This window comes from Marmota monax, unplaced genomic scaffold (assembly GCF_021218885.2).
Source record: "Marmota monax isolate L192 unplaced genomic scaffold, Marmota_monax_Labrador192_F-V1.1 WCK01_AAM20220418_F8-fsc00014, whole genome shotgun sequence".
Classification (NCBI taxonomy): Eukaryota; Metazoa; Chordata; class Mammalia; order Rodentia; family Sciuridae; genus Marmota; species Marmota monax.
Genome location: NW_026695222.1, coordinates 11,857,860 through 11,885,804, shown reverse-complemented (window position 1 = coordinate 11,885,804; position 27,945 = coordinate 11,857,860). Strand labels below are relative to the sequence as shown.

Here is a 27,945-nt window from a genome sequence, read left to right as displayed (position 1 = left end):
CATGCTCATGTGCTCACGTGTGTGCGGATGTGTCCATGCGGAGAGGAGGACATTTTAAAGAGAATCCTAATAATACTGTTCCCCAAGAAAGGGAGCAACAATGACGCGGCTCGGCAGCCGGCCTCTTCAGCTGGGAGACCTGCAGGAGCCTGAGGTGGGTGGGCACAGGTGATGGCAGACACCGGGTTTCCATTCATCAGTGAGCCCCTCTGACTCCTTGGTACACACAGCTGTACAAGACCCAGAGAGGGGGAGGCAGATGGGTTCCTAGGGTCCAGTGACAAAATAAGGCCCTTGAACACTCTGGGCAGGCCGTCTTCTGCATCCCTGAATCTCAGCCCTAAACAGGGCTCCAGGAGGCCGGGCAGGGACTGCAGGACCCTGGGTCCCATGCAGGGACTGCATTCCCTGGCAGGCACAGGGAACTTTGGTTACATTCATCTGTCCCTTCATCAGTGAACACCTACTATGTGCACCAACCAGTTGGTCACAGTGTGAGCGCAGCATGAACTGGTTAGACCAAAATGCCAGCACTCGTGAAGCCTGCGATCCTGCAGGGGAGGAATGGGGAGTACAGACGGTCAATAAGAACAGGACACAGCCTGCTGGGTAGCGATCAATGCTTTGCTCTGGACAGAAATAAAGCAGGCAGGAGAAAAGGGAGTGAGGGAGGGGTATGGGGTGTGGTTTTAAACACAGGGGCCAGTAAAGGTGTCCATGAGAGGGTGGTGTTTACAGAAACCCCTAAGGAGGTGAGGGAGTGGGGCTTGCAGTATTGAGGGGAGGAGCCTTCCAAGCCGAGAAGCAGCTAGTGCAAAGGCCCTGGGGTGGGAGTGCCAGGCAAGGTTGAGGAACCGCAAGGTGATGGTGGCTAGAGGGAAATGAGGTTGGAGAGGCATAGGGGTCACACAGTGTAGGGCCTTGAGGCCACTGTAGGGAACCGATGCAGGTCTGGGGGACCTACAGCTTATGGACTTTATGGGGCCATCCTTAAGGAAAAAAATTAATCAGGATTGCAAATACAAAAGGCAATTGGGGCCTTGGGAAGGTCTACGCAGGAGAGGGACACAGGCTTTGCCTCTGGCTGTGGGGAGAACTGGGGCCTTTGTGTGGAATGATGGGGACATGGAGGGGAGCTCTGAGGGAAGGAGTGACCAGACCTTTTAACAGGCTTCCTCTGGCTGCCAACTGGATGATGAGCTGGGGGGATGGAACGGTCAGGAAAGAAAGCCAGACACCAGTGACCAACATGACGGATGAACACAGATCACATTCTGAAAGTGGATCTGACAATATCTGCTGGTGGGAGATGCACGAGGAAGAAGGGTTGACCTCCCCCACCACCCCCATGATTCAGGCCTAAAAGAGTTAGCGCCAGTCCAGGTCGGAAGGAGAGTGTCCTTGTCAGTGGCCATCCTGATCTGCACCACCCCCACCAGGCAGCGTTTTCATGAAACCAACTCTGCAAAGAAACCCAAACTCAGAAAGGTAGAGTAACTTACCTAAAGTCACACAGCTGGTAAATGGCACAGCCTGTATGCAACCCAGGTCTTACCAACTCCAAAACTGCTATCTGTTCGGATACCCCAGGACAAGCAAGGCTGGGGGACCCTAGTAAAGCTTTCAGATGCGAAAAGTCCTTGGAGGTGAGGAGGGCCTCTTCCAACAACCACAGGGGCCTCTGGGATATTACCACACCTGGCCCCTAGGAACTTACAAAGAAAATTCTCAGCACTCCACCCCCACCCCCTCGACTCCTTCCTAAACCTGTTTCTGACCCACTGGTGAGGAGATCTCAGCTGCAATCTTGAGGAAATGTTTCTGGCATCTCTCGAATTTTCTTAATTTGCTGACAAGGTAATGATTGCTTTGCTCCATTACAAACGTTTTCTAAAGGAGTTTCCACATTAGAATGCAAAGCGGACTTCTCTGGCTTGGAGAAAACCTGAGATTTAATCTTCTACTACATTTATCCCTTAAATACAATTCATTGCATTTAAACTGATAGGAACTGATGGTCCCAGATGCGTCTTCTCAACAGGTTTAGTAACCAAATGAGTCCCCCACTGTCTTCGTAATCCACAGGGCTTGGGTTGATATTTTTATTATTATCATTATGGATTTGAAAAGCCTCAGCCCATCATTTGGGGCGTCCAATCCTACTGTCGTTCACCTTGCCTGGCTCACCACCTTCTGTGGCTTCTCCTTGCTTGGAACTTGGGAGAGATGACACATCCGCGGGAGCCCAGGGGATGGTGACCCTTTCACCATCTTGGCCTTTGTTCTTTGTGACACCCCAACAGAACCTGGGAAGCCAAGCTAAAGGATCTTTGTCCTCTCCAGCCCTCCCCAGCCCCCTTCTCCTGACAGAAACTGCCAACAGGGGCAGATATTTGATCCGTCTCAGAAGCTGTGATCTCATGCTGCCCAGATGTTCCACTCACTGGACTAAAGGCTCCTGTTACGGTAATCAGGGGCCCTCGATCCCCTAGAGACCCCACGCCTACCCCATCCTCCCACCCCCCAGACAATGAGAATTCCCAGCCCACATGGCCAACTGACACGGAGTAAGTGGACCCACTCAGCCGCAGTGGGCTCACGGAAATGACCCCTTAGAGTCTTCATACCAGTGGCCTAAGAAGGCGGGTACTCTCAAAGCCCCCTAGAGCCATTTGGGCTGAACGATGCCTTCCCCCAAATTCTCAAATGCCTGTATCTCCTTGTTCCTGTCTCATCAAGAGTTTAGAAAGTATGGAAGGAGCTCGGAAACATTCCGCAAGCCAAAGAGAACAAATGTTCACCAATGGGACTGAGCATGCCTGCTCTCCCCCCAGATCAACTGTGGCTACACTTGACTAGTGAGAGGGTAAGTGGGAGGTGACAAACTCAGTGTTTAAAACAAACAAAAAAAAATTTTTTCTGCAATTAGCATGAGGTCAGACCCAAGAGACAATGCTATTAAGGAGGGTTGGTGAATAAGGGCACATCAGATACCACAAAGTCATCACACTTTCTTTTCTGAAAGATTCTCTGTATCCCCAAGAAGGGGTAGAAACAGCACTTCTAACTTTGCAAAATGTGCTACCACAGAAAATTAATCACTACAGGAAATTAGACCCCCAGACCAAAAGCAGGTTTGTGGCACACGGTGGGTTTGACCCACACTGACTAAGGCGCTCTTCAGCAGGACAGTGAGAGCTGCTGGCTTCCTGACAGTGGTGGTCACAGAGGAGAGGCCAGAAAATGGCATGGAGAAGGATCAGTGCCTGGCAGACACCCTCCTCCTGCAAAGGGTGGCCAGAGGCAAAGACCGGGTTCCCATTTCCAGGGCAGAAATGGCCGGAGAGATCATCCAGTCCAACCCCTCACTTTACAGACAGAGCCACTGAAGCCTGGAGAGGACAAGGTCACCGTTCAGTCAGTTGGGATACAACAGGGGGGTCACCGAGTGCTGGCTTCTCCCCTCACCATGAAACCACCTCCCACCTTAGAGGGTCGGAGCTCAAAGGTGCCCCCTCCAAGATCACCCAACATCTTCAGCTAGCCCATGAGGACAGTGGAGGTCCCAGAATTCCCCACAGCATAAGAACAGGACGAGCCACCTTTCACATGGCTCCCCACCTCATCTTCCAAGAGCAGGGCTTTCCAAACTTTGTATTCTTAGCAACAGAACCTTAAGCAAGACCTTGAACTGCAGAACCTGCCTGAGCGGGCTGCCCTGGGCTTCGCCTCCGCACCCAAGACCCCCAGCCCCCTTCCACTGGGCCCTTTCTGGGGAGCTCAGTTTGAAGCCCCAGGCCTCTGGGGGCCTCGGAGCCCGGAGCTAAGGCAGCCGGAAAGGAGGGGCTCTTCCTTAAGACCCCTGGAGGGCGTGGCTGGGCTCTGACACCTGGACCACCTCGTTCTCCACCAGGGCCTGGCCCCCGTCGCCATTGAGCTGTCTCATGCGCAGGTTGATGGAGCCGTAAGTCTTCCGGGAGCCCCTGCCGGGGACCAGGGCCCGCCGGCGGTACAGCTCTCCCTTGCACAGGGAGACCATGAGCAGCGCGGAGAGCAGCATGCCGCCCACCGTGAGCAGCCCCAGGCCCGCGATGATGCACTTGTCCAGGTGGGAGCCCAGGCGGGCGTAGTACATCTCCAGCCGCTCCATCTCCCTCGCCGTCACCGTGTCCGGGTTGACGCGGGCCTCGCGGGGGATGGCGTAGGCTGTCACCACTAGGAGGATCCCAGTCACCAGGAAAACCAGGGCCGAAACGAAGCCATAATCCACAGGGCGGCTCACCGGCTCCAGGCCCGGCCCCTCCTCTGAACGCAGGGACAGGTCGTCCCGCTGGGACCGGGGCAGTGAGGGGACGCCCCCCAGAGGACTGGGGGAGCTGTCCGGTCTGGCATCCCTGGGGTTTTGGAAACGGGTCTCATGCTCCTCCAAGGAGAAGCCGGCATTCTCCACGCCTGCCCTGGATGGGGCCGCGGGGCCCAGAGGAGCGGGTCTCCTTGGGACCTGGGGACCATTGCTCAGTGTCTTCAGTTCCAGACCAGGGGGAGATGCCATTGGGAAGGAGGGACCCAGCTCATCCCTTGGCCCCTTGGCAGCTAGAAGAGAAAACAGAAAGTCAGCTGAATTTAACCAATCTCTACCAAGTCCCTGCCTGTGCCACAGTTGACCTCTGGGCACAGCCCCCCTCCCCCACTGGGGGAGCTCACCACACCAAAGAGGGAATGGGACAATGACAGAGCAGTGCGATCCCCGCTAGGGTTCTGCTCCATCACTGGCTGGTGGGAAATTCACTTAGGCTCTCTGGGCCTCAGTTTCCCCACCTATGAAATGACAATACTACCACTTCCTCCTACTTCACAGGGCTTAAACAGGGATTGAGACAACCCATATAAAGTACTCAGCAGAGTAAGTGCGCGCCCAGTAAGCATTAGTGATGAGCCATTACCATGATGGAGAAATTCAGACTGAGTGGCTATCAGGTTCAAATCCCAGCTTCACCACTTGAGCTTAGACATGTGATGCAAGCTCCTCTGCAGACTCACTGTTCTCACCTGTAAAATGGGAATAAACAAATGCTCCCCCCAATGGTTGTTGTGAAGCTTTCATCAAATAATGCACACAAGGGCTGGGGCTGGGGCTCAGCGGCAGAGCGCTTGCCTCGTACATGTGAGGCACTGGGATCAATCCTCAGCACCATGTGAAAATAAATAAATAAAATAAAGACCATGTATAACTAAAAAAAATGTTTAAAAAATAATGCACACAAGGCCTTGGCCACTTGAAGAAGTGGGCGCTGTTGTGCGTTAGGAAGAGGATGGGAGTGGGGGCGGGGGTCATGGTGGAGACCAAGAAGAGAAAGGAGGGGATGCTTCCAGGAGTTGGTGGCATTTGAAAGCCAGATTCAGAGGAAGAAAGGGAAATTCCACATCAGTGAGGGGAGTGAGGGCATTCTGGAAGAGAGAGGGGTGCCTTGGAGGTCAGCAGGAGCTAGTTCATGGAAGACTCTGAAAACCAGGCCAAGGAGCCAGGGAGAAATAGGCAGGCAGGTACTGGAGCAGGTCGTGCTGGGGTGTGCAGGGGTCCAAGACAGATGGTCCAGAAGGTAACAGCATCCAGCAAGAAAGCCAACAGGTGGGGACTGGCTGGGGGTGGGGGCAAAGTGGGACGGACTTGAAAGCCACTACTGAGGTCAAAGTCAAATGCCTCAGGGGAGGCCTGGACAGGAGGGTTGGGAGAGAAAGGTGAGAAGGGGGTACTCTCTGGGCTGCAAAGAGGAGACACCCCACCAAGGACCTGAACACCACCATACATAAAGACACACAGAACATGTGCATTACCATCCCGGGATACCCAGGGCCATATTTGGCTCGCAAAAGTTCTGCTTTGCTTTGTTTCTGGTCTTTTCATTTGTTTTTGGTGCATTTGTTGCCAACACCCAAAAAAGCAAAAGGTTGACATTTTAAACTTTGGATTACTGGCTTCTCTTGCAAAATTGAAGAATCTGGGCATCCCAGGTCTCCATCCCCTCCCAACTCTCTGCTTGTCTTGGTAATGGGGTCCTCTCTTAGGCACAGCAAGTCTCTCTCCCACAGCTTCCGCCTCAGTCCCCTTCTTTGGCTGTCATGTGTCCTTCCTGATCCCACAGGAGAATCATGCTCTTCTGTTTACAAGCTGATAACCTGAGGGTACATGCACCCAGGGGGCCAGGCACACAAATCCCCACATGGCACAGAGACCCACAGGTGCAAAGTAGCTCCAATTTATCTATATACACACTCATAAACACACTTCTCTGCATTCGTAGGCTGTGTTTATTCTCTGATGCCCTGCGGTTCTGCATGTGTGGAGAGTGTTTTTGAATATGAGCAAATGAATGAAATAAGAATGAATGAAATGAACAGATGGATGAATATAACTCCAAGGGTCCAGCACAAAAGGGACATTTTTCAATCTCTCTGACCTTCCTTCCAATATGGACTTACAACAGACATCTCCCTTTAGCACATACAGGGCCTTTCATCTGAGTACAAATCCTCTTTCTACTCACAACCCATTTCTATACTACATTCCTCTTTCTAGAGTTCCAATTTTATAAATGCTTACTGAGCCTCCACTACCTGTTGGGCCCTGTACCGGGCACTTCACTTACAAGTATCACCCATGATCGTCTTCAGCCCAGGATCAGGAATCACTATCTCCAACTTATAAAACAAGGCCTAGATTCCATCACATGTACTTGAGGGATCAGGAATTGAATGCAGGTTTCTTAAGAATTATCCTCCCCCATAATCCTTCAAAGCCACTCACTCCTAGGCAGGTGGTGACACCCCACACTCCTACCCTGGCTCTTCCAGCAGGAACACACAGACCCTCCACTTGGTCCAACCGTCTAACAGCCACCATGAGCATCCAGAGGGCAGTGATACCTCTGAATTTCACCTGGGTCCCCAGATGCCCACCCAGTCACTTCCCAAGGAATAGACAGAGAGGACAGAAGCACTGGTTGGCTTGTTACTCAACACCAAAAGCCACAAATGGCCCCTAGCAGGTGCTACTTGGTCTTCAGATGTGGTACCCACTCACCAGGCCATCAGCACCTTCAACAGAACTGTGCTCCTGGAGTGGCCCAGGAATCCCTTTCCCAAATGGACACACTGATGACTCCATGTCCCAGAGGAAATCTGAGGCACCCAAATTCTTGATAAGGGACTCTCCTTCACCCACCAGGAAACCCGAAACTTATTCCTTAGGATGCCCAGTGTGGGGGCAGAGAAAAAAGACCCACCCCCAGCATCAGAATGTCACTGTTTCTAAATCAGGGGTTCAGAAGCCCACAAGGCCATGTGCAATGACCCAAACATAAGCACAGACACAAATATTGTACCCACTGATTGTACCCCAGAATCACACCAGTTACTCCAATTTCATCTGAAGTTGGACAGGCCCTGAAAGACACACCCCAGTTCCATATTCAATCCCCTGGGGGTGGTTCCCACAGCAGTCCCCACAGACCCAGTAAGAGCAGGGTGACCCACAGATCCATAGGTCACTCTGGTACCCCGGAGGGGGAAGAACTGGTTATAGAAAGGGAGAAAAGACAGAAAAGAAATGGAGAGTTTCCCCGTAGGGCTGCTGAGATTCAAGCCTGATCTGCTAAGACCTGCCTGGGCCCAGCACCCCACCCGTGGCGCACACTGACACCCAGGGAGACGGACGCACAGCGAGGATGGGTGAAGCTCCACAACACCCAATCGATAGTCACACGCATGAGTTGTACACAAAGCCTCGGGGCGCGCAGACACGCACACGCCGTCCACGCTGTTATATCCAAAGTTCCGCGCAGGAAGCCCGGCAGCTGGGCGACCACCGCGCCCGCGCGCCCGCCACCCGCAGCTCACACCCCCTGCTCCTGCCCTTGACCGCGAACGCCGCGGGCGGCCCAGGCCAGACCTTGCCGGGCAGCGCCCGCAGCAGGGCGGCCGGGGAGGCCGGGCTGCACCGGCGCTGGCGTGCCCGGGTCCCCTCGCCGCTTGTCCTTCGGCGGGCCGCGAGGTCAGGCTCGCTGTCCTTCGCCAACACGCGCCGGCCCCGGCCTCAGCCTCCGGCCGCCCCCGCAGCCCCCCTCGGCGTGCGTACCTGTGCCCGGCCTCCCCTGCCTCCCCGCGCGGAAGCGAAGGGCGCCGGGAGGCCAGCGGGCGAGGTGCGTCCTCCCGGGCGCCTGCCCGCCTCCCCGCGACCGGAGCCGCCCGCCAGCCCGCCGGCCGGGGGCTCGGCTGCAGCGCAGCCCGGGAGCGCGCGGGCCTGGCCGCCGCCGCCCGGTCCTCCCCGGCTCCCGCCCCCTTCCCGCCCGGCCCGAGCCCCCGGCGAGGAGCACATACCTGCTCGCGCCGCGCGGGGCTACACCGCGGCGGTGGCGACCGCTGAGGAGGGGTGGCGGGGTCCGGGGAGGTAGCGACAGGGAAGGGGCGGGAGCCGGGATTCTCCGGCGCCGCGGATCGAGCTCCGCCCTTGGCCGGCGAGGGCGCCCGGAGAGTTAGCACGGGGAGGGACCGGGAGACGGGTGGGGGACGGGGGCGAAGGCGGGGGGGTGCCAGTCCATCCTCCTCCTCTCCCCTCCCCTTAGGGCACCTCTGTACCGCCCGCGCCTGGGCTGCGGGAACCCGAGCTGGAGTCCCCGGTCCCAGGGCTCGGGGGCGGGGCGGGGGGAGGGGCTGGAGAAGACCCCTCCCCCGCCGCTGGGGAGCCCCCACTGCGCCAAAGCCAGGAGCGACCCCCGCACCCTCCAACACCCGGCCCCAGGTAGGACCCTGGGTCCCCTCTGAGGTCTGCAGGTCCGTAGTCTCCTCGGGCGCTGGAGGCTCGGCGGCTCAAAGGCGCCACCTAGAGGCTGAAAGGAAGCCCTGGCGAGGCCTCCCACCCTTCTTTCTCTGTGGGACCACGTAGTGCGCTGCCCAAGAGGGATGGGCTCCTGGGACACTGCTAAAGGCTGCGCACACCCTCGCGCTCCAAGGCCCAGCTGCAGCGCCTCCTCCGCCGGGAAGGCTACCTGGCTGCTTCACACGCAGCCTGTCCCCGGGGCCCTCCATCTGATCTCTGCCCTTGCTTGCCGGAGAACTCTGATCTCTGACCGGCGTGATTTTCTAGTTCAGGGCAGCCCCCTCCATCAGACTGACAACTCCTGCAGAGCAGGGTCCAAGCCTGAGCCCCCAGAACCCGGTGTGTGGGTGCGGTGCACAGCTAAGGAGTGGGGTGACTTCCTCAGCTTCTGTCCTTTACTGAGCCCAGACTTATTAAGATGGGCTGAGTGAAGTTCTCCTTCACAAAACTCAAGTTGGCACTTCCTCTTGGGGGCCAGGCCAAGCCCAGAGAGAGGTTTGGTCTGAGAAGCGTGGGATTTCCAGAAGACTGGGGGAGGGGGCTCTCTGAGCCTCAAGTGCTCCCCACTGTCCATGGGCATCATGACCATGCAGGCTCCTGGGGCTCTGGAGGACTGCAAATGAGGACCCCTTGTCCTGGCTCCTTTGCTTCATCATGAGCAGATCATCATCCAAAGGCCTGTGCAGTCTTCACCCACCAGGAGAGCAGAGGCCACCCTGGACTCTTGGGGCCAGGGTAGCATAGCCTATGCAGAGTCCCCGGGCCTGGGAAGGCCTGTCTCCTGCCAAGAAGTCCTGAGACCTGGCCCACTGTTAGGGTCTTCAAAGGGAAGCCAGCCCTGGCACCCACACACCAATGCAATCCCAGCTCTGCCACTCAGAGCTCAGTTTTCTCATCTGTGAAATGGACTCAGCAAGGGAATGGGAGTTGAATTAAAGATTTCCTTGCAGCAGTCACCCGGTTCCTCCCTTGTGGTGCACAGTCTTACCACACAGCTTGGACCTCGGCCAATATTTCTGCCTGGGACATTTTCTTCCCGATATCCTCAGTACTCACTCCTCTCACCTCCCTTAAGTCTTTGCTCATATGTCCCCTTCACCTACCCAGGCCATCCTTCAAAAAAATTCTAGTGCCCCAGCACCTTTACTTCTTCCTCTGGATTTTTCTCTGTAGCCTTTATTAACTCTTGATATTAGTTTATTTCTTTGTTTATTGTCACCAGGGAAACACGAGTGTCCAAAGACGAGTGGAGGCTTTGCCTGTTTCCCTGATGGGTGTATCCCCAGAGACTAGAAAAGACACCAACACCCGGAAGCCTCTTGATAAATAATTTTTAACTAAAGAGCAAATAAAAGAAGCAAGTATTTTATTGAATACCTATTCTATACTAGTGAACTAGGTAAACCCTACCCCATCCTCAAGAGCCCATATTCTAGATAAGTAAATATAACCTTGCAGCTGTAGTCAGTGCTACCAAGCAAAGGGACATTGTGAAAGCCTCAAGCAAGGATGCTGACCCTTGGGGGTAGGGATAGCTCCCCTGTAGAAGCAAGGGTGGAGCCCAGATTAGAAGATACAGTTGGGTAGAGAGGGCAAGGAAGAGAGGTCCAATAGAGGGCTAGCATGGGCAAAGGCCCTGGGGTGGAAGGCAGCACAGTAAGAATGAGGGCTGAAGGAGACAGATGTGGCTTATGTGGACTGCTCAGTTAGGAATGTGGTAGAGATGAGACTGCATCCGTCAGTAGGCCAGGTTTCTGGGAAGTCCTGTAGGCCAGAGTTTGTTCTTTGTCCTCAGAGCTATATTGAAGAGTGTGTGGACAGGGTTAACTAAACCTCTTCCTCTGTTGCATGTGAATTTGACCTTTGGTTAATTGTCAAGCTGTTTCCTGGAAACAGATTAAAAAAAAATACTATGTCTGCTGTGTTACTGAGCAACATTGTCCATGGTAAAAATGACCCCCAAGAAAGAGGCTAGAATGATCTATACAGCAATTGATTAGAATTGGACACATCAATATGAATTCATGCTTGGCTTAATATAGATGAAGATGATTACATGAGACATATTTATAGACATTTATATAACATGGATTAGTATATGCATATTTATTTCCTTGCTCTGTCAGTTGAGAGGCCTAGAAGCAGTGGTGTTCCATAGCAATGACCTCACCTCGCACCCAGATCCTGGTTCCCGATGCCAGTTGCCAGCAAGAGGAGCCAGGGCTCCTTGGAGAAATGGGGCATGAAATGTACAAGATGAACCTGGAGCATCTTATAGTGCCAGAAAACAAATGCTAAACACACACACACACACACACACAGTGATGGGGGTGTGTCAAAGGACATAGGCCAACTAAAAGAAGTTCAATAACTAAAACTGGAAAAAATAAATGAACCAATACTGGATTGCAACCAGAAGTATGAAACAAATAATCCGTAAGTCAATGCTGATACAAATAACTGAAAAAAAAATAAACAAGTGAGGAAAAGAGATAAATCTCCCATGCGGAATTCTAAATATGTAGATCCTTGGTCCTCAAAGATGGGGACAGCACCTTTACTTCTTCCTCTGGATTTTTCTCTGTAGCCTTTATCAACTCCTAATATATAAGGACCACATAACTCTGTGATCCTTAAGTGTGGGCTGTGCATAGTGACTTCTTTTCCAAGAGTACAGTGTGGAAGGGGGTTGGGGACACCTGACAAACCCTATCTCCTCAGCCAGGTGCTCAAGGTCAACATCAACTGTCAAATCACCTTATAGTATGCACCCTTGATGTGATGTGTCGAAGATGGCACTCAACCTCTATGTCCTTCCTCTCCATGATCCATAACCCCAGTGTAATCATGAGATAAATGCCATTGAGGACCAATTGAATGTCATTGAGGGACATTCGACGAGATACCTGACCAGTCCCCTCAAAACTGTCAAGGGCATCAAAATCCAGGAAAGTCTGCAAAACTGTCACAGACAAGAGGAGCCTAAGGAGACATACAACTAAATACAGTGCGGTGTCCTCAGTGGGATCCTGGAACAGAAAAAGGACAGTAGATAAAACCTAGGGAAATCCAAATAAAATGTGGGCATTAGCTAAGGACAATGTATCCACATTGGTTCATTCATTGAAACAAATGCGCCACACTAGTGTAGGGTGCTAATGACCGAGGTCTCTGGGGGTAGGATACAGGGGACTCTCTGCACTGTTGTCCTGATTTTTTTTTTTGTAAATCTAAAACTGTTCTAAAAAAAATTAAGTTGTCATTTTTTAACAACTGGAGAGAACTATAAATACCTGGTGGGAATTATACTTTGGGCTTCCTGAACATGGTGACTCATAACTGGACAGGTCTAAAGACATTGGCTCCCATGGGACTTGAGATGTTAAGCCAGGATGGGGCCGGCTGCTGCCCAGCGGGTAGTCCATCCTGTACCCGGGCAGCGCCCTCTGCTGGGCACAGCAAGGCCTTCCACTTGAGGAAGCACCTGGTGGCATGGCAGGCTGGCTGAGCTCCCAAGCTGGGGTCTCCCTCTCACTTTCTCAGAGTAGGCTAAAACCAGGCGTGGCTTCTGGTCACCTGTTGAGTCTGTGTGTAGTTGAACCTAAGAAGATTCCCTTGTAGACACTGCAGTGGGTGACAAGCTTTAGAGTGATGTGGTCAGGCTGGGCATGGTGGCACACGCCTCTAATCCCAGCCTCTGAGAAGGCTGAGGCAGGAGGATCGTGAGTTCAAAGCCAGCCTCAGCAACAGCAAGGCGCTGAGCAACTTGGCAAAACCCTGTCTCTAAATAAATAATGAAAAAAAGTGGTGGAGATGTGGCTTAGTGGTTGAGTGCCCCTGGGTTCAATTGCTGGTACCAAAAATAAAATATAATAAAATAGTGACTTGGTCATATTTGGATTATGAAAATATTCTCCTGGCTACTCCCAGCTGCAAAGGGACAAGAGAGAAAACAGACTTTGTGGAAGGTTATTTATGGTCATGTTGGCACACGGTCAGTCCTCAATAAATGAGCTGCAATTATATATCTGTGGAGACATTGATCTGTCAGAGAATAGGGTCTGCTTGGAGAACTTTAGAACATCAATTAATACAGAATTTTGCAAAGAATAGTGGTATATGACATAATTTTATGTGTTATATAGATAAATATGTGCTCTGTTTATCTATTGCCACATAGTAAACCATCCCAGGTGGTTTAGCTTAATAGACATGTGCAGAAAGAGAAGCAGGGGACTCATGTTCAGGCACATATAGTCAGGACATTGCCTTACAGTACATTTTTGCTGCTCTAACAAAATACCTGAGACTGGGTGGTTTATAAAGAGAGAGATTTCTCACAGTTCTAAAGTTGCAAAGTCTAAGGATGAGACACCATCGTTGGTGTTGGGTGAGGGTTGCCCTCTGCTTTCCAGATGGCACCTTGTTCTGTATCCTCACATGTTGGAAGGCAGAAGGGCCCTGGTGTGTTCGCTTTAACCTTGAGCCCTTTTATAAGGGTGCTGATCACTCCCCACAGATCAAGCCTCTTGAAGGTGTTACACTGGAGATTATGTTTCAACAGGACTAAAAGGAAAAAAATAAGTTTCAACACAAATTTTATTTATTGTTTTTGTACATTTTTTAGTTGTAGATGTACATAATACCTTTACTTTATTCATTTATATGTGGTGCTGAGGATTGAACCCAGGGCCTCACACATGCTAGGCAAGCGCTCTACCACTAAGCCACAGCCCTAAGCCCTCAACGTGAATTTTAGAGACCAAGCAGACACCTTGTGGGTTGAGTTCCCCCAGAAGCAGACTGGAGGGCAGAATCTGAGCACAGGTGGTTTATGTGAAGGTCATCCCAGGAAGCAGAGTGGAGGGGCGGCAGAACGAGACCAGGAAGGAAGGAGCTCCAATTCGCTACAGGTGCACTGACAAGCACGTGAGCATCGTGGGCAACTGGGGGTCTAGTCCTGCTGGATGGAGTACGTCCCACCTGAGAGCTGAGGGGACTGAGGTCTTTATCCAGCAGGACCTGTTTGTCATCGTTGAGGGCTATCCTCGGTACTCTCAGTCTGTCCTCTGCACAGGTCACGCAGGTGCCTTAAGCAGAGTCAGATGTGTTTGCAGTAGGAAGCCCCAGGGACACGCGGAGAAGAGGAGTGTGGCAGGAATGTGGATGGGGCCCAACAGCACTTGCTACTGGACACAGGGGCAGGGAACCATGAGACACAGACATGGGGCATCGTCAGAAGGCAAATGATTGGACAACTGGCCTTGTCTGTCTGGGCCAAAGGGAAGGCCTATGGGGAGGAGGTGAAGAGCCACAGAAAAAGAAGTAGGGCTGGGAATCCTGAGTACCCCAGGTACTCGTCTCTGTGTCCCTCTGGTTAGCGTGATGGCACGAGCTTACGTGGTAGGATGGTTGGGCAGGAAGGCTGGGGTTGTCACCATGTGAAAACTTCTCCCTGTGAGACTTCCACCTTGTTTGTGTTTTATAGGCGGATCAGGGCTAAGGTGCCCAGGGTCCCCCCAAATGTGGAGGACCCCAATCCTAGAAGCTAGACACAGGGCAGAGATAAATGACAACTCTGACCTGCTTGCCCATCTGAGAGATGAGAAAAGTCTGCCTTTGTGTCTCAGGACAGGTCACCCACCACTGCTACATCCTGGTTTCCCTGTCTATCTGGTCACAGCCAAGAGTCCTCTCTCTGCCATGTATTAAGGGCCAGATTCAGTTATGAACAAGAAAACTCTTGGAAGAGAATACAGCACTTAAAGACCTAGGTAGGAGGATTATGGAAAGGACTCGAATGGGAAATCATGGACTTGGTCTAGCACTCTGCTCTATTGTTAGGACATTGATTTGATTCCTGAAACAAAAAGACTCAAAATAATCATGTCTTCAATGAAACAGATCGTGTTTCTCTCTCCTGTAAAGGTCTACTTGGTCGCTGAGGCCGACATGGCGGCTCAGCGATTGCAAGGGGCCTGGGGTCCTTCTGTCTTCTGCCACCCTCATCTTGTGGGTCAAGACAGCTGCTCCAGCTGGTCCCATCACTACACTGGAGTCAGCAGAGAGAGGACACTGGGATGGGGAGTCACCCTCCTCCATCTTTTTAAGGGCACATCCCAGAAACTGAACACATCAACTCTATTCATATCCCATTGGCCAGGATTTAATCACGTGGCCCATTTATCTGCAAGGGAGTCTGGGAAATGTAGTCTTTGCCATGTCAGAAAGGGAGATGTGATATCAAGGAGCAGCCTACAATTTTTGCCAGGGCCGCTGACTTGCTTGGGTCACACAGCCTCATCTTTGAACCAACCTCTTACTGTCTGGACGACAAGCCCCGTGAGGTCTGGAGTGAGGTCTCTCTTGCTCATCACTGCGCCCTTAGTGTGCACTTCAGGGTCTGGCGCATGGGAGCCTTACTGTTGGCTGACTGCGGGTGATGAATGGACAGCATTCAGGCTTTCATAGGCTGGAGTAGCATTCTTCCTCATTCATGGGTTTAAATTTTTTCCCTTTCCACGACTTCTGGCTCCACTCTCTACCCCTATCATCTCTGTGTGCCAAGCCTTTCTGAGTCTATGAAGTAAAATTGTGCTCTGAGCCAGAATCCAGAGTATGATTAAAAATAAATGAAAGTTGCATCAAAACAAGTTAACCACAAGAAATGGCCTTTCCAGCGTAGTTAGCATTAGCACTGGAGGCCAAGCATAGAGGGCCAGGCTCTAATTACCAAGGACTGTTATCAACACCTCTACTATGCAGGGCAGAGAACAGTAGAGCCTGGTCTGCACCCCTCCATCACTGGCCCCCCCACCACTGTAGAACAATAGGCAGGACCCTCCCCACAGTGGGAGGGAGAAGGAGTTCTAATTCCATCTTTGTCTCTACCTGTCGGAATGATGTTATGAAAATCCATACCTCCTGGGGCCAAGCATGGTGGCGCACACCTGTAATCCCAGAGCTTGGGAGGCTGAGGCAGGAGGATCACAAGTTCAAAGCCAGCCTCAGCAACTAAGCAAGGCTCTAAGCAACTCAGCAAGACCCTTCTCTAAATAAAATATTTAAAAAGGGCTGGGGATGTGGCTCATTGGTTAAGTGCCCCTGGATTCAATCCCTGATACCAAAAGAAAAAATATATATATGGGCCTTTTGAAGCCTCGGTTTCCTCATCTGTTAAATGGCAGGATCTGTAATCATTGCTAATATTCAGATAATGATGGCGCCTAACTCAGAGACAGAGGATCCTCAACGTTGTCAGTTCACCCACCCTCATCTCAGTAACTTTTCCATTGTGCCAGGCCCCAAGAAATACCTGACATATATAAAAAGTGGTTAGGTTGAAACAACTTAGTAATATTTGCTTGCACAGCATCTGACAGATTGTCCTTTTGTTTCCCTCAGAAATGTAACTGTTTTTTTCTGCCTCTGTGAGTTTTCTGCAGTACCTGGGGGTGCCTTGGAACACAGTTTGGGAACTGCAGTCATAAAAAGGTTCTGGAGATGCTCTGAGGTCATGGATGCCCAGCAAGCCGCCTGGCGCACAGTAAGCCATCCAGAAATGCTGATTGTCCTCAATTATCCTTCAAGCCTGGTGCTCAGATCACCCTCTCTCGTCCTTCCTGGGTCTCCCACCACCGCCAGGCGGCACTACCTCCTGCGTCTAGCTCCTGCCCTGGGGTCCCTGTCGGCCAGCCTCCCTCGGGTCCCTCCAGGCCTGCAGCCCCCCTTTGCGCTGACTTCCCTCCCAGTGCAGGACGGGTGGCCCCACTGCTCTGCCTCTCCCTCACCTGCTCTCTTGGCACGACCTCTTTGTAGATGGCCCACGTCCTGGCCCCTCGGGTTTGGGGTAGGTGATGTGACTCACTGCCCGCAGGCAGGTGATTCTAGCTTAGGCCCTAAGTGACCTCATGCCGTTCCACTTGTTCCTTTCTTCTCTGTCCCTGTCAGGAGGGGAACATGTCCCAGGCACCCAGTGATTCCAGGAGGGTGACAAGAGACCCGTGGGGCAGCCTCACACCTGCCGATGGGCAGCCTGAGGAAAGCCATGCCAGGCAGCCCACACGCTCACGAGCAAAAGTAAACCATGGCTGTGGCTGGAGAAGCACCCCCGATGGCCACGTGTTCACGACTTGACCCCCGCCTGCGGAGCCTCGTGTCTGAACCAGCTGATGGAGCCTCTTATAGTCTGGGTTCCAAGAGGTGGGGCCTGGTGGGCCTTATAGTCATATGAAGGGGATAGTGAGACCCTGGCCCCTCCTCCCTCTCCCTCCACGCCTCCCCCTCTTCCTTTTCAGGAACCATGAGGTAAGCAGCGTATTCCAGCACACATTATGCTGCTTTGTCATAGTCCCAGGCAACAGGGCCAACTATGGGTTGAAATCTCCCAAACTGTGGCCAAAATAAACCTTTCCTCTTTTAAGTGGATTATCTCAGGTATTTTGGTACAATAATAGAAAGGTAATTCAGAGATTATTTTGTTTGAAAGTGTGGAGTTTTGGAGAGGTTTGTTATACAGTGTTCTAATTCTGTTTTGTTTTTATGGGGGGTGGGTGGGTACCAGAGATTGAATTCAGGGGCACTTCGCCATTGAGCCACATCCCCAGCCCTATTTTGTATTTTATTTAGAGACAGGGCCTCACTGAGGTGCTTAGCGCCTCATTTTTGCTGAGGCTGGCTTTGAACTCTTGATCCTCCTGTCTCAGCCTCCCAAGCCACTGGGATTACCGGTATGTGTCACCGCACCAACATACAGTGTTCTTGTAACAATCCAGCTTCACTATCTGTGGCAAACTCAGAGTCTCTGAGCTCAGCTCTGATTGGATCGTTTGGTTACCAACTCAGACACACAGCTCTTCAAATACAAGCCACCCAAGAACCCAGGGTCTGCCTCCTGACCAATCCGTGGGGGCCACCTGTGTGCAGCACCCACCTCTGCTCCAGGCAATTGTCCCATGACTACAGGGCCACAGGAAACGAAGCCTGGGGACCTACCTGGAGGGGCTCATGTCTAGTCCCTGTGTTCAGAAGGGGTGTGAGCGGGGCCGGCGAGAGTTTCTCAGATCTTCAGTTCTGAAGAGTGACAGCTGAACCAGAATAGAATTGGCACATAGCATCTTGTCTGCATGTGGCAATGAGATGCACTCAGGCTGTAAATCCTAGAGTACAAGGAACCTGAGGCTCCTTACAACTCAGGTTAGTAGTTATTTAGAGACGTTTTGCCTGAAGAGGGAAAGGATAAAGCCCAGCTGTGAACAGAAAGTCTGATGGAGCCCGGGTTGGATCCCAGGCACCAGGGCCCCCAGTACAGCACCCATTTTTCTGCCTGGTAGTTCTGATGCTTGGAAGGAGCCCAGGTGCACCTCTGGCCCACAGAGGCACTTCTCAAGTCTCCCTGGTTTCCTGGTTCAGGCTGCTGCTTGCTGATGGCGTCCTTGAAAGAACTCTCAGCCTTCTCCGGCTGGGTCCCAGCCTGTGCCCCATGTCCCCTACCCACTGTTAGCTTTGTCTTCTGGGGCCACAATAAATTCATTTATGAACACTTCCTATAATTTTTACTTCTATGAATTCAATTGAGTTCTATTTCAAAAAAGTTTTAATAGCATCTTTTTCTGTGTTTTTGATTCTTTCTTGTGTGCCTTTCATTCTTCTCAGAATATTTTTTTTGATCTCCTTCATCTGCAGGGGGAAGAGGCACTGGATCCGGCGGTAGATGGGGTCCGCTGACTCTGGTCCACTGTGGGTTCTGTCATCCGAAGGCAGCTTTATTTGGGGGTTCTTGTGTCACCGGGGTTGAGGGAAAGTCCTTCCAACTCGTATCGAATTTGTTTTGTCCCTCACCCCAGGGGATCTGGGTGACAGACAGAACACAGCTATCTGGGATGACTGTGTCAATCCTCAGGGTTCCTGGCTCACATGGATAGAATGAATTTTTTAAGACCCTACATCAAAGTAGGTCTGATTTCTTTCCATGATAACATTAGCTTGATTATTGTTTGTTTCAATCTGCTAGAATATCAGCTCCAGGAAAGCAGAGACTTTGTCCCTCTGGTGTTGGGCTAGTGCCTAGAGCAGAACTTGGCACAGAGTGGATACTCAGTAAGTATTTATTGGAAGGGACAATTAAAGAATAACCACTTCATATTATCCTGTGAGAATATCTGGGAAGTCAGTTAGGACAGTTTGTCCCCCAAGTAGTAGACTGTCCAGTTACAAATGGGGTCTGTTCTTTCACCTAATAAATATATGTTGCTGCTGATTCCATGTCTCAATGACTTCCAATCCCTTTAATTCTCTTGGCCTTTGTGTTACAGTTGCAAGATGATTGCTGTAGCACCAGACATCACGTCTACATTTAAGGTAAAAGGAAGGGGGAGAAAGTAAATGCAAAGGGGAAAACATCAGAAACACTTTCCCTTTCGTTAGAAAGGTAGAAGGGTTTTCCTAAGGTCTAATGACAAATTTCTGCTTTGGTCTCATTTGTTAGGAATGGGTTTTGCAGGCATCTTAGAAGTAAGGGAATTTGGGACGTGAACATCTTCCTTTATCTAGACTCAATGGATAAGTGAAAAAGGGAGGGAGGGTCTGGACCACAGGTGGGATACCTCCCCCCCCCCCCCCCCGCATATACTTCGCATATAAAGCACAAAACAAGCCCTGGGCAAGAGCACCTATTTCACCTATTTCAAAATGACTGTTATTGTTATGCTTTAAAGCTTCACAGTCCCTGTCATCCCGCTGGCTTCTGGAACCAGCAGGCACGGAGGCACTCATGCCCCGGTGGTCCCCTCCCTTCATATTCGGTTTGTGCAAAGTACTCAAGCCCTTTAAAAAAAAAAAAAAAAAAAAAAAACACTACACTTTCCCATGTGAACTGCTTCCTGCTCCCATTTATTCCATCTTGAGTGACTTGGCCACCCTGCTGCCAGCTGAAGGAGGTTGGGGACTCTATGAGTCACAAGTCCCTCAGGCCCACAGCCGGATCATCATCAAGGTCTTCTCAAGGAGATGAAGGCAGCTGGAGAGCCAACCCCGGACCTCGGGCAGACCCTGGAATGGCTGAGACGGGAGCTGGTGAGGCTTTGCGTGACTTTCCCCCTGACACCCGCACCCCACATTTTCAAGGTTTCCCGTCCCTCCTCTCAGGTGCCCCATTGGACAGGGCAGAGGCTGCAGGCATCCCTGTGGGGACCAGCCACCCGGTGCATGATCGCAGTTTCCGGCCAGGGTAAGTGGGTCGCGGCCTACATAGGAGGTGCGTACCTGGTGTGTCCCTGGCACATCCATGTGGGCTGTTAACCCTGACATGGAGCACGCCGCTGTCTCAGCCCAGATCCTCTAGAAAGCAGAGGCTCGGAGTTGAGGACCTAGCAAGGTGTTTGGAGGTAGGGGCCCAGAGGGACTGGGATGGCAGTAGGAATGCAGGCCAGAGCCCGTGCTCCTGGGGGGGCAGGGTGTTACGAGCTGGCTCCCACTTCAGAAGTGGCTAAGGAGGCCGAGGGTCTCTCAGCAGGTGGCCTACCAGCTCAGGACTTCTCTGCAGGGCTGACTCAGAAACTGTACCTTGGAAGAGAGAGAAAGGGGGGGAAATCTCTCTCTCCAGGAAACATCTCCTGTGTCTCATTTCCAGTGGGTAAAGATCCACCCCACGGGGTGCAAAGGCTCCTGAATGAGTGTGTCATGTTACTTGGTGGCTTGGTGGCTCTCAGGACGCTAGGCCTTATACCCTTCACTGGGTGTTTTTGCAACACAAAAATAAAGGAGTGCTCCAAAGTATGGGGGCCACCAGCTGAGAGAGAGGAGGAGGCGGGTCTGGGAACCTCAGGGAGGGCTTGGATTCCAAGACAACTTCTTCTCCTCCTGGGAAGGACAGACAGGATTGTCCTGTGACATTTCTGGGTGGCTAGGGATTGGGCCAGCGGGGACCTAACCCTGTCTTCCTCCTCAGAGGGAGTAGCTGGAGCCAGCAGAGGGGACTGCAGTTTCTCACATCCACAGGCGCTGGGCCTCCCGGGGTCCCCCAGGGTGAGTGCCTATGTCAGATTGCTAGGTGCCGGAACCCAAAGTGCCTGTTTTCTCCATAGAACAAAAGCAAGGGAACCTCCCAGGTCCAAGCCCCTTTCTCCCCAGGGTGCCAAGAGATGAGAGGCCCCTTGAGCCTCCTCTTGCAAATCCCTGACATCTTGATCATATGAAATTTACATGAACCCATAAGAGCTCCTTGGGAGCCCACCCAAGAAGCCCCTTTGACCTTGTCAGGGGAAGGGCCTGCACCAGACTGTCATTTCATGCAGCAAGGGGAACAGATGGTCAGCAGCCACCACAGGCAAAAAGTCAGGGCTCTTCCTCTTTTCCTGGGATCCTGTGAGCTCCAGAGTTTTGGTGGGTCTCCAGGAGGAGAGAGAGCCACAGGCATTCATGGCAAGAAGGTAAACCAGCTCGATGCCCCAGTGCCCGACCGTGTGGCAGCAGGACAGAGATCCACTGCAGAGGTTGAAGACACTTCTGCTGTGGCAGCCTGTCCTCAAGGTTTACATTCCTCAAAGTCAAAGGCATCGTGTCTGGCTCCTCCCTTCACATTGCTGTGATGCCAGGAGGCCGAGGCAGGAGGATTGCATGTTCGAGGCCAGCCTCTGCCCCTTAGCTGGACCCTGTCTCAAAATAAAAAGGGTTGGAGAGATAGCTCAGTGGTAAAGTTCCCCTGGGTTCAATCCCCAGTATCCAAAACAAAACAAAACAAAACCCCCACATCTCTGCATCTCTGCCATGCTGGGTACATACTCAGACAAAAAGATGTGTGTGGGGAAATCCTTCGAGAAAACACACCCTGAATGCTTTCCTGGGAGTTGGGAAGGGAAGGTCCTAGACCACTGGGGGGTGGCCTGTGGGATCCCAGGGTTCTCCAGGACACAGTCCACGCTCCACCCGAGGGTTCTCTTCCTCCTGGCAGTACTAGTAATGCTCGAGCAGCAGACACTGGCTCGGTCTTCTCATTTGTAAAGTAATCACAAAAATTAAACTGATTCTTTTTCATTGAATATTTTATTTGTCCTTTTTAGTTATACATGACAGTAGAGTGTATTTTGACATATCATACATCCATGGAGTATAACTTCTCATGTTGTGGTTGTACCTGATGTGGAGTTGCACTGGTCGTGTATTCATATATGGACATAGGAAAGTTATGTTCAATTCATTCTACTGTCTTTTCCATCCTCAACCCCCTTCCTTTAGCCTAACTCCCCCTGTCCAATCTGATGAACCTCCCCACCACCCCTCCTACCTATTATGAGTCAGCATCTGTATATCTGAGAGAACATTCAGCCTTTGGTTTTGGGGGATTGGCTTATTTCACTTAACATGATAGTCTCCAGTTCCATCAGCTTACCTGCGAATGCCATAATTTCATTCTTCTTTAAGGCTGAGTAATATTCCATTGTGTATATATATATATATACCACATTTTCTCTATCCATTCATCTGTTAAAGGGCACCTAGGTTGGTTCCATGGCTTAACTGTTGTGAATTGAACTGCTATAAACATTGATGGGGCCATGTCACTGTAGTATGTTGATTTTAAGTCCTTTGAGTATAAACTGAGGAGTGGGATAACTGGGTCAAATAGTGGTTTCATCCCAAGTTTTCAAAGGACTCTCCATACTGCTCTCTAGAGTGGTTGCAACAATTTGCAGTCCCACCTGCAAGGTATGAGTGCACCTTTCCCACCCACATCTCGCCAGCTTTTATTGTTGCTTGTATTCTTTTCTTTTCTTTTTTTGGTTGTAGTTGGACACAATGCCTCTATTTATTTATTTATTTTTATAGGGTGCTGAGGATTGAACCCAGTGCCTCACATACGCTAAGCAAGCACTCTACCACTGAGCTACAATCCCAGTCCTGCTTGTATTCTTAATGATTGCCATTCTGACGGGAATAAGATGGAATCTCAGCATAGTTTTAATTTGCATTTCTCTAATTGCTAGAGATGTTGAACACTTTTTCATATATTTGTTGACTGATCATTTTTCTTTTTCTGTGAAGTGCCTATTCAGTTCCTTTGCCTATTTATTGATTGGGTTATGTTTTGGGGGGTGGGGTGTCAGGTTTTTTTTTTTTAAGATAGGGCGGGGGGGAGAGAGAGAGAGAGTTTTTTTTTTTTTTTAAATATTTATTTATTTATTTATTTTTAGTTTTCGGCGGACACAACATCTTTGTTTGTATGTGGTGCTGAGGATCGAACTCGGGCCACATGCATGCCAGGCGAGCGCGCTACTGCTTGAGCCACATCCCCAGCCCAAGGGTGTCAGTTTTTTTTTTTTTTTGAGTTCTTTATTTATCCTGGAAATTAATGCTCTATCTGGGATGCAGGTGGCAAAAATTTTATCCCATTCTGTAGGCTCTGTCTTCACATTATTGATTGCTGTGAAGAAGCTTTTTAATTTGATTCCATCCCATTTATTGATTCTTGATTTTACTTCTTGTGCTTTAGGAGTCTTATTGAGGAAGTCTGTTCCTAAGCCACGTAATGGAGATCTGGGCCTAGTTTTTCTTCTGGTAGACACAGGGTCTCTGGTCTAATGCCAAGGTCCTTGATCCACTTGGAGTAGAGTTTTGTGCAGGGTGAGAGATAAGGGTTTAATTTCACTTTGTTACTATGGATTTCCAGTTTTCCCAGCACCATTTGTTGAAAACATGATCTTCTCTCCAATGTATGTTTATGGCGCCTTGTCTAGTATGAGATGACTTGAAATACTTTTTTTTTTTAATCTTACTTTATTTTATTGTGATGCCGGGGATTGAACCAGCCCCTCCTGCACTGTAGCCAAGCCCTCTACCACTGAGCTACATTCTTCGGCCCCTAAAATACTATTCTTAATAGAGAAATAATGTCACTAATTATCTCTTATTAAAAGAGACAGAGAGGGGTTGTAAATCTGCATATCTAATCATACATTATGCCTTGACCAGAATCAAGAGCGAAGCCTGGGAACTCTTCCCAGTGTTGGCCTCCGGGGAAGAGACTTGAACTACAGGAGCGGGTGGGGTGGGAGCGAGACTTTTAACAACAGTGGTCCTCTGTATCTGCAGGTTTCATCCACACCCATTCAACTAACCACAGATTGAAAATATGGAATTCAATTGAAAAACTGTGTCTCTACTAAAAATATATAGACTTATTTCTCGTCATTGTTCCTTTTTTGTTGTTGTTGTTGTTGTAGTTGGACACAATGCCTCTATTTATTTATTTATTTATTTATTTTATATGGTGCTGAGGATTGAACCCAGTGCCTCACATGCGCTCTACCACTGAGCTACAATCCCAGTCCTGCTTGTATTCTTAATGATTGCCATTCTGACGGGAATAAGATGGAATCTCAGCATAGTTTTAATTTGCATTTCTCTAATTGCTAGAGATGTTGAACACAGTATAACAGCTATTTACACGACATCTACATTAGATTTGGAATTATAATTATTCTAGAAGTGATTTAAAGGCCATAGGACTGTGTAGGTTAGATGAGGGGCTTGGGCATCCTTGGATGTTGGTATCCCTGGTGACCTGGAATCCCCCAGGGACCACTGTACATACCCTTGTGTGGCTATTAAATGTTGTATCATGTGTAAAAATTACTGACTCAGAAAATAAAATCTGAACATTTAAAATGATGAGGTAAAGCAGAGAAAAACTTATGAAAAGGTAATTCTTAGGGGAACAAGGGAGAAGGCCAGAGGTGAGTGAGTGACAGCACTGGGGTCCGAGGGAGCAGGACCCCTCGATGCTTGTCAGAATGATTAAGGACACCAAGAAGAAGCCCTTGTGTGCGTGAATTATATCCATCAATATTGACTAAATTACAAAAGAAATGGAGAAATGTTTAATATTTATTTACTTATGCATTTAAAAATAACAAACTCATTAAATGTTAATAAAATATTATTAATTTAAAACAACTATCTTTTGAAGCAGATATTTAGTGAGAAGTGTGGTATCATTTTATATTGTTGCATGACAGCTGGATTCTCCTCTGCTTCTGCCTCCAATCTGTTAAGATAGTACATGTGGCCTGGTGTGGTGGCGCAGGCCTGTGATCCCAGCGGCTTGGGAGGCTGAGACAGGAGGACCACGAGTTCAAAGCCAGCCTCAGCAATGGCGAGGGCTAACAACTCAGTGAGACCCTGTCTCTAAATAAAATACAAATAGGGCTGGGGATGTTGCTCAGTGGTCAAGTGCCCTGAGTTCAATCCCTGGTTACCCCCCCTCCCCCCAAAAAAGGGATAGTACATGTAATAGCTTCTAGAAAACTCTACCATTCACTGATAAGAACATAAAAGTGAATAACTGAAATAACGTTAGTATTGTAATAAAAGTAGTTTTGGCTTTGCTGATCCCAGAAAAGGATTTTGGGAACCGGGGAACCCAGACCTTATTGGGAATCATTGTTCCAAAGGGCTCCAGCCTGGTGAGTTGACTTCACTTTGTTTTAATATGAAAGAAACCCTGATCACCTTAACCCCTGTGCAATGATTTGATGGCGATCGTGGAGTTTCACACATCACATGCTAAAGCTTGTTTTCGGGTGGAGAATTCACTCAGTCCTCATAAGAGCCTTGGAATATAAGTAATTTGCTTTCTTCTTTGCAGATGAAGACACTGAGGCTTCGGTGGGTATGGCTTCTGCTGGGTGGTGCTAGGGACTTGCCTCGGCCCAGACAGTCAGGGGGACATGGGGCACTCTCGCACCCCCTCACAGTCTCCTCTCTCTCTCTCTCCCCTAGTCCGAGATGCAGATCCAAGACCAGCAGCTTCTGCTCACGCTGAGACATCTTCACGGGGTCCTGGAGGAGCTGCGAGCCGAGAGCGCCCGATGGGAGGAGGCGCGGTGCAGCGCCGGGACCAGCCCTGCTAGAGCCCGGGCGGGCTCTGAAGGCCGGGGCTGCCAGCCGGTCTCCTTGCGGGGGCTGGCCCAGCTCCTCCGAGGGGAAGAGAGCAGGCGAAGCTCCCTTCCGTAACTGGGCAGAAAAGGCACTGGCCTTAGGCCCTCCTGCCGCTGGTGTGGACTTTGGCTGTGATGTATGGGAGGGAGCTCTGGAGGGGAGCCCGGGAGCCTGGAGCCTGGGAGCCTGGAGCCTGGACAGGGTTCTGGGGTCATCTCTGGCCTTATCTGCTGTGTTTCTGGATCCATCACTCAACTCTGTCTCTGGTCCCTTTTCTGTCACTTATCAGAGGCTTTTCTGGTTGTTTTGTTTTAAGCATCAATAAAGTGCAGGATGCGGACATTCTGCAACGTGCAAACGTGTCCCGGCTTCAGGAGGGCAGCCGCAGCAGGAACCCCGTCCCTGGGAGTCTCCCACCGACAGTGACGATGAAGGGAGTCGGTGTGCGAGAATGGCGAGCTGGTGTTGCCATGGTGGAAATGAGACCTAGTGACTTAGAGGCCCATTTCTGTCTTCCCAGCAAGCCTTCCTGTCCCCCTTCACCTGATAACCACCGGCCCTGTCGCCATCCTGGCCATGGGGATGTGCCTGTCACCAGGCCTGGCCAATTATATGATTCATTGTTGGCCTAACAACGTGATTGGTTGAATAGGTGAGCATGTGACTCCACAGAGCCAATCACAGTCCTTCCTTGGGATTACTATCTGGAAGCTCGGGTTGCTCCAATTACAAAGCAGAGGCTGTCAGGGGCCCTGTTTCCTGGCAGGTAGAGAAGACCAGTCTATGGTAGGAAAGAAAGAGGCTAATCACTTGGAATGGAACCACCATTTGACCCAGCTATCCCACTCCTTGGTCTTTACCCAAAGGACTTAAAATCAGCATACTATAGTGAGGCAGCCACATCAGTGTTTACAGCAGCTCAATTCACAATAGCTGAACTGTGGATGCAACCTAGATGCCCTTTAATAGATGAATGGATAAAGACACTGTGGTATATATACACAATGGAATATTACTCAGCATTAAAAGAGAATAAAATTATGGCATTTGCAGGTAAATGGATAGAGTTGGAGAATATCAAGCTAAGTAAAAAAAAAAAAAAAGGCTGAATATTCTCTCTGATAAGTGGATGCTGATCCATAATGTGGGGGGCAGGAGGGGGCGTGGGCAGAATGGAGAAACTTTGGGCAAAGGGGAGGGAGGCAAGGAGAGGGAGCATGGGGGCAGGAAAGATGGTGGAATTAGACAGACATCAATATCCACCCCAACAAATAGAAGCAGAGAGAGGCCACATAGAGATGGACAGAGAGGAGGAGCCCCGACTCTTTTAGTCCCTGGTTTTGGACCCTAGCTTGTGAGTTCTTTCCAGTGAATTCCACAACTACCACTCCCAACCACATTTGCTGATTTTTTTTTATTGGTTGTTCAAAACATTACAAAGCTCATGATATATCATCTTTCATACATTTGACTCAATTGGGTTATGAACTCCCATTTTTACCCCAAATACAAATTGCAGAATCACATCGTTACACACTCACATTTTTACATAATGGCATATTAGTGACTGTTGTATTCTGCTACCTTTCCTTTCCCCTACTATCCCCCCTCCCCTCCCCTCCCATCATCCCTCTCTATGCCAAATGTCTTCTTTGATATAAAGAGAGCAACTAAGAACAGAACAGGGAGGAAGAGCATGAGGAAAAGATTAACATTAAACAAAGACGAGTGGGGGGAGAGAAAGGGAGAGAGAAGGGAAAGCATATGGAAATGGTAGGAGACCCTCAATGTTACACAAAATTACATAGAAGAGGATGTGAGGGGAAAGGGGGGGGGAACAAGGGAGAGAATTGCTGATATTTTTTTTGCTTCTCTTCTATGCAACCAGAATGCTCCCAAGGGATACAAAGGAGCAAAGAAAAATCATTAAGAAAACAGTGTTTCCTTCATTCAGGGTTTGGGACAATGACCTCTGAAATAGTAGGCAACAAGGCTCAAAATATAGCAGGACACTCAATTGTGTGGGATGCATCATCAGGACTTTGAAAATTATATCTGCCTGTCATAAAGGCTCAAACACAAAAGGTGAAACTAAAAAACATCATCGTGTTAGGATGAGCCAATTGTTGGTGTTT

General features: G+C 50.2%; 2 protein-coding genes across 13 annotated transcripts; one reads left to right on the top strand and one right to left on the bottom strand.

Moving 5' to 3' along the window:
• Positions 1-1,250: 1,250 nt before the first annotated feature.
• On the bottom strand, positions 1,251-8,859 carry Tmem74b (transmembrane protein 74B). 3 transcript variants are annotated; one of them, XM_046433058.2, is made up of 3 exons: positions 8,377-8,858; positions 4,944-5,049; positions 1,251-4,593 (listed from the first exon to the last, which is right to left on the bottom strand). In XM_046433058.2, the coding sequence occupies exon 3, from the start codon at positions 4,550-4,552 to the stop codon at positions 3,854-3,856; it is 699 nt and encodes a 232-aa protein (XP_046289014.1). In that variant the 5' UTR covers positions 4,553-4,593; positions 4,944-5,049; positions 8,377-8,858; the 3' UTR covers positions 1,251-3,853. The 3 variants fall into 3 exon arrangements, with proteins under 3 accessions (XP_046289014.1, XP_046289015.1, XP_046289013.1); XM_046433059.2 differs by lacking the exon at positions 4,944-5,049 and having other exon boundaries at positions 8,377-8,859; XM_046433057.2 differs by lacking the exon at positions 8,377-8,858 and having other exon boundaries at positions 4,944-7,911.
• Positions 8,610-25,986, top strand: CUNH20orf202 (chromosome unknown C20orf202 homolog). 10 transcript variants are annotated; one of them, XM_046433064.2, is made up of 9 exons: positions 8,610-8,797; positions 16,311-16,421; positions 16,826-18,613; positions 18,888-18,973; positions 19,189-19,234; positions 20,000-20,102; positions 20,388-20,507; positions 20,823-20,899; positions 25,652-25,986. In XM_046433064.2, exons 5-9 carry the CDS (start codon positions 19,196-19,198, stop codon positions 25,883-25,885), a joined length of 573 nt encoding a protein of 190 aa, XP_046289020.1. In that variant the 5' UTR covers positions 8,610-8,797; positions 16,311-16,421; positions 16,826-18,613; positions 18,888-18,973; positions 19,189-19,195; the 3' UTR covers positions 25,886-25,986. The 10 variants fall into 10 exon arrangements, with proteins under 10 accessions (XP_046289020.1, XP_046289018.1, XP_046289017.1 ...); XM_046433062.2 differs by having other exon boundaries at positions 16,826-18,973; positions 19,189-19,948; positions 20,021-20,102; XM_046433061.2 differs by having other exon boundaries at positions 16,826-18,973; positions 19,189-19,948.
• Positions 25,987-27,945: the final 1,959 nt, after the last annotated feature.

Excerpts from the sequence above, each read along its gene's own strand:
- Tmem74b (XM_046433059.2), bottom strand. The coding sequence starts at position 4,552 with ATGGCATCTCCCCCTGGTCTGGAACTGAAGACACTGAGCAATGGTCCC.
- CUNH20orf202 (XM_046433060.2), top strand. The coding sequence starts at position 19,883 with ATGAAGGCAGCTGGAGAGCCAACCCCGGACCTCGGGCAGACCCTGGAA. Across the intron at positions 20,508-20,822 it reads CTGTGTCTCATTTCCAGTGG|AGGGAGTAGCTGGAGCCAGC; the intron begins GTAAAGATCCAC and ends CTTCCTCCTCAG. Across the intron at positions 20,900-25,651 it reads GCCTCCCGGGGTCCCCCAGG|TCCGAGATGCAGATCCAAGA; the intron begins GTGAGTGCCTAT and ends TCTCTCCCCTAG.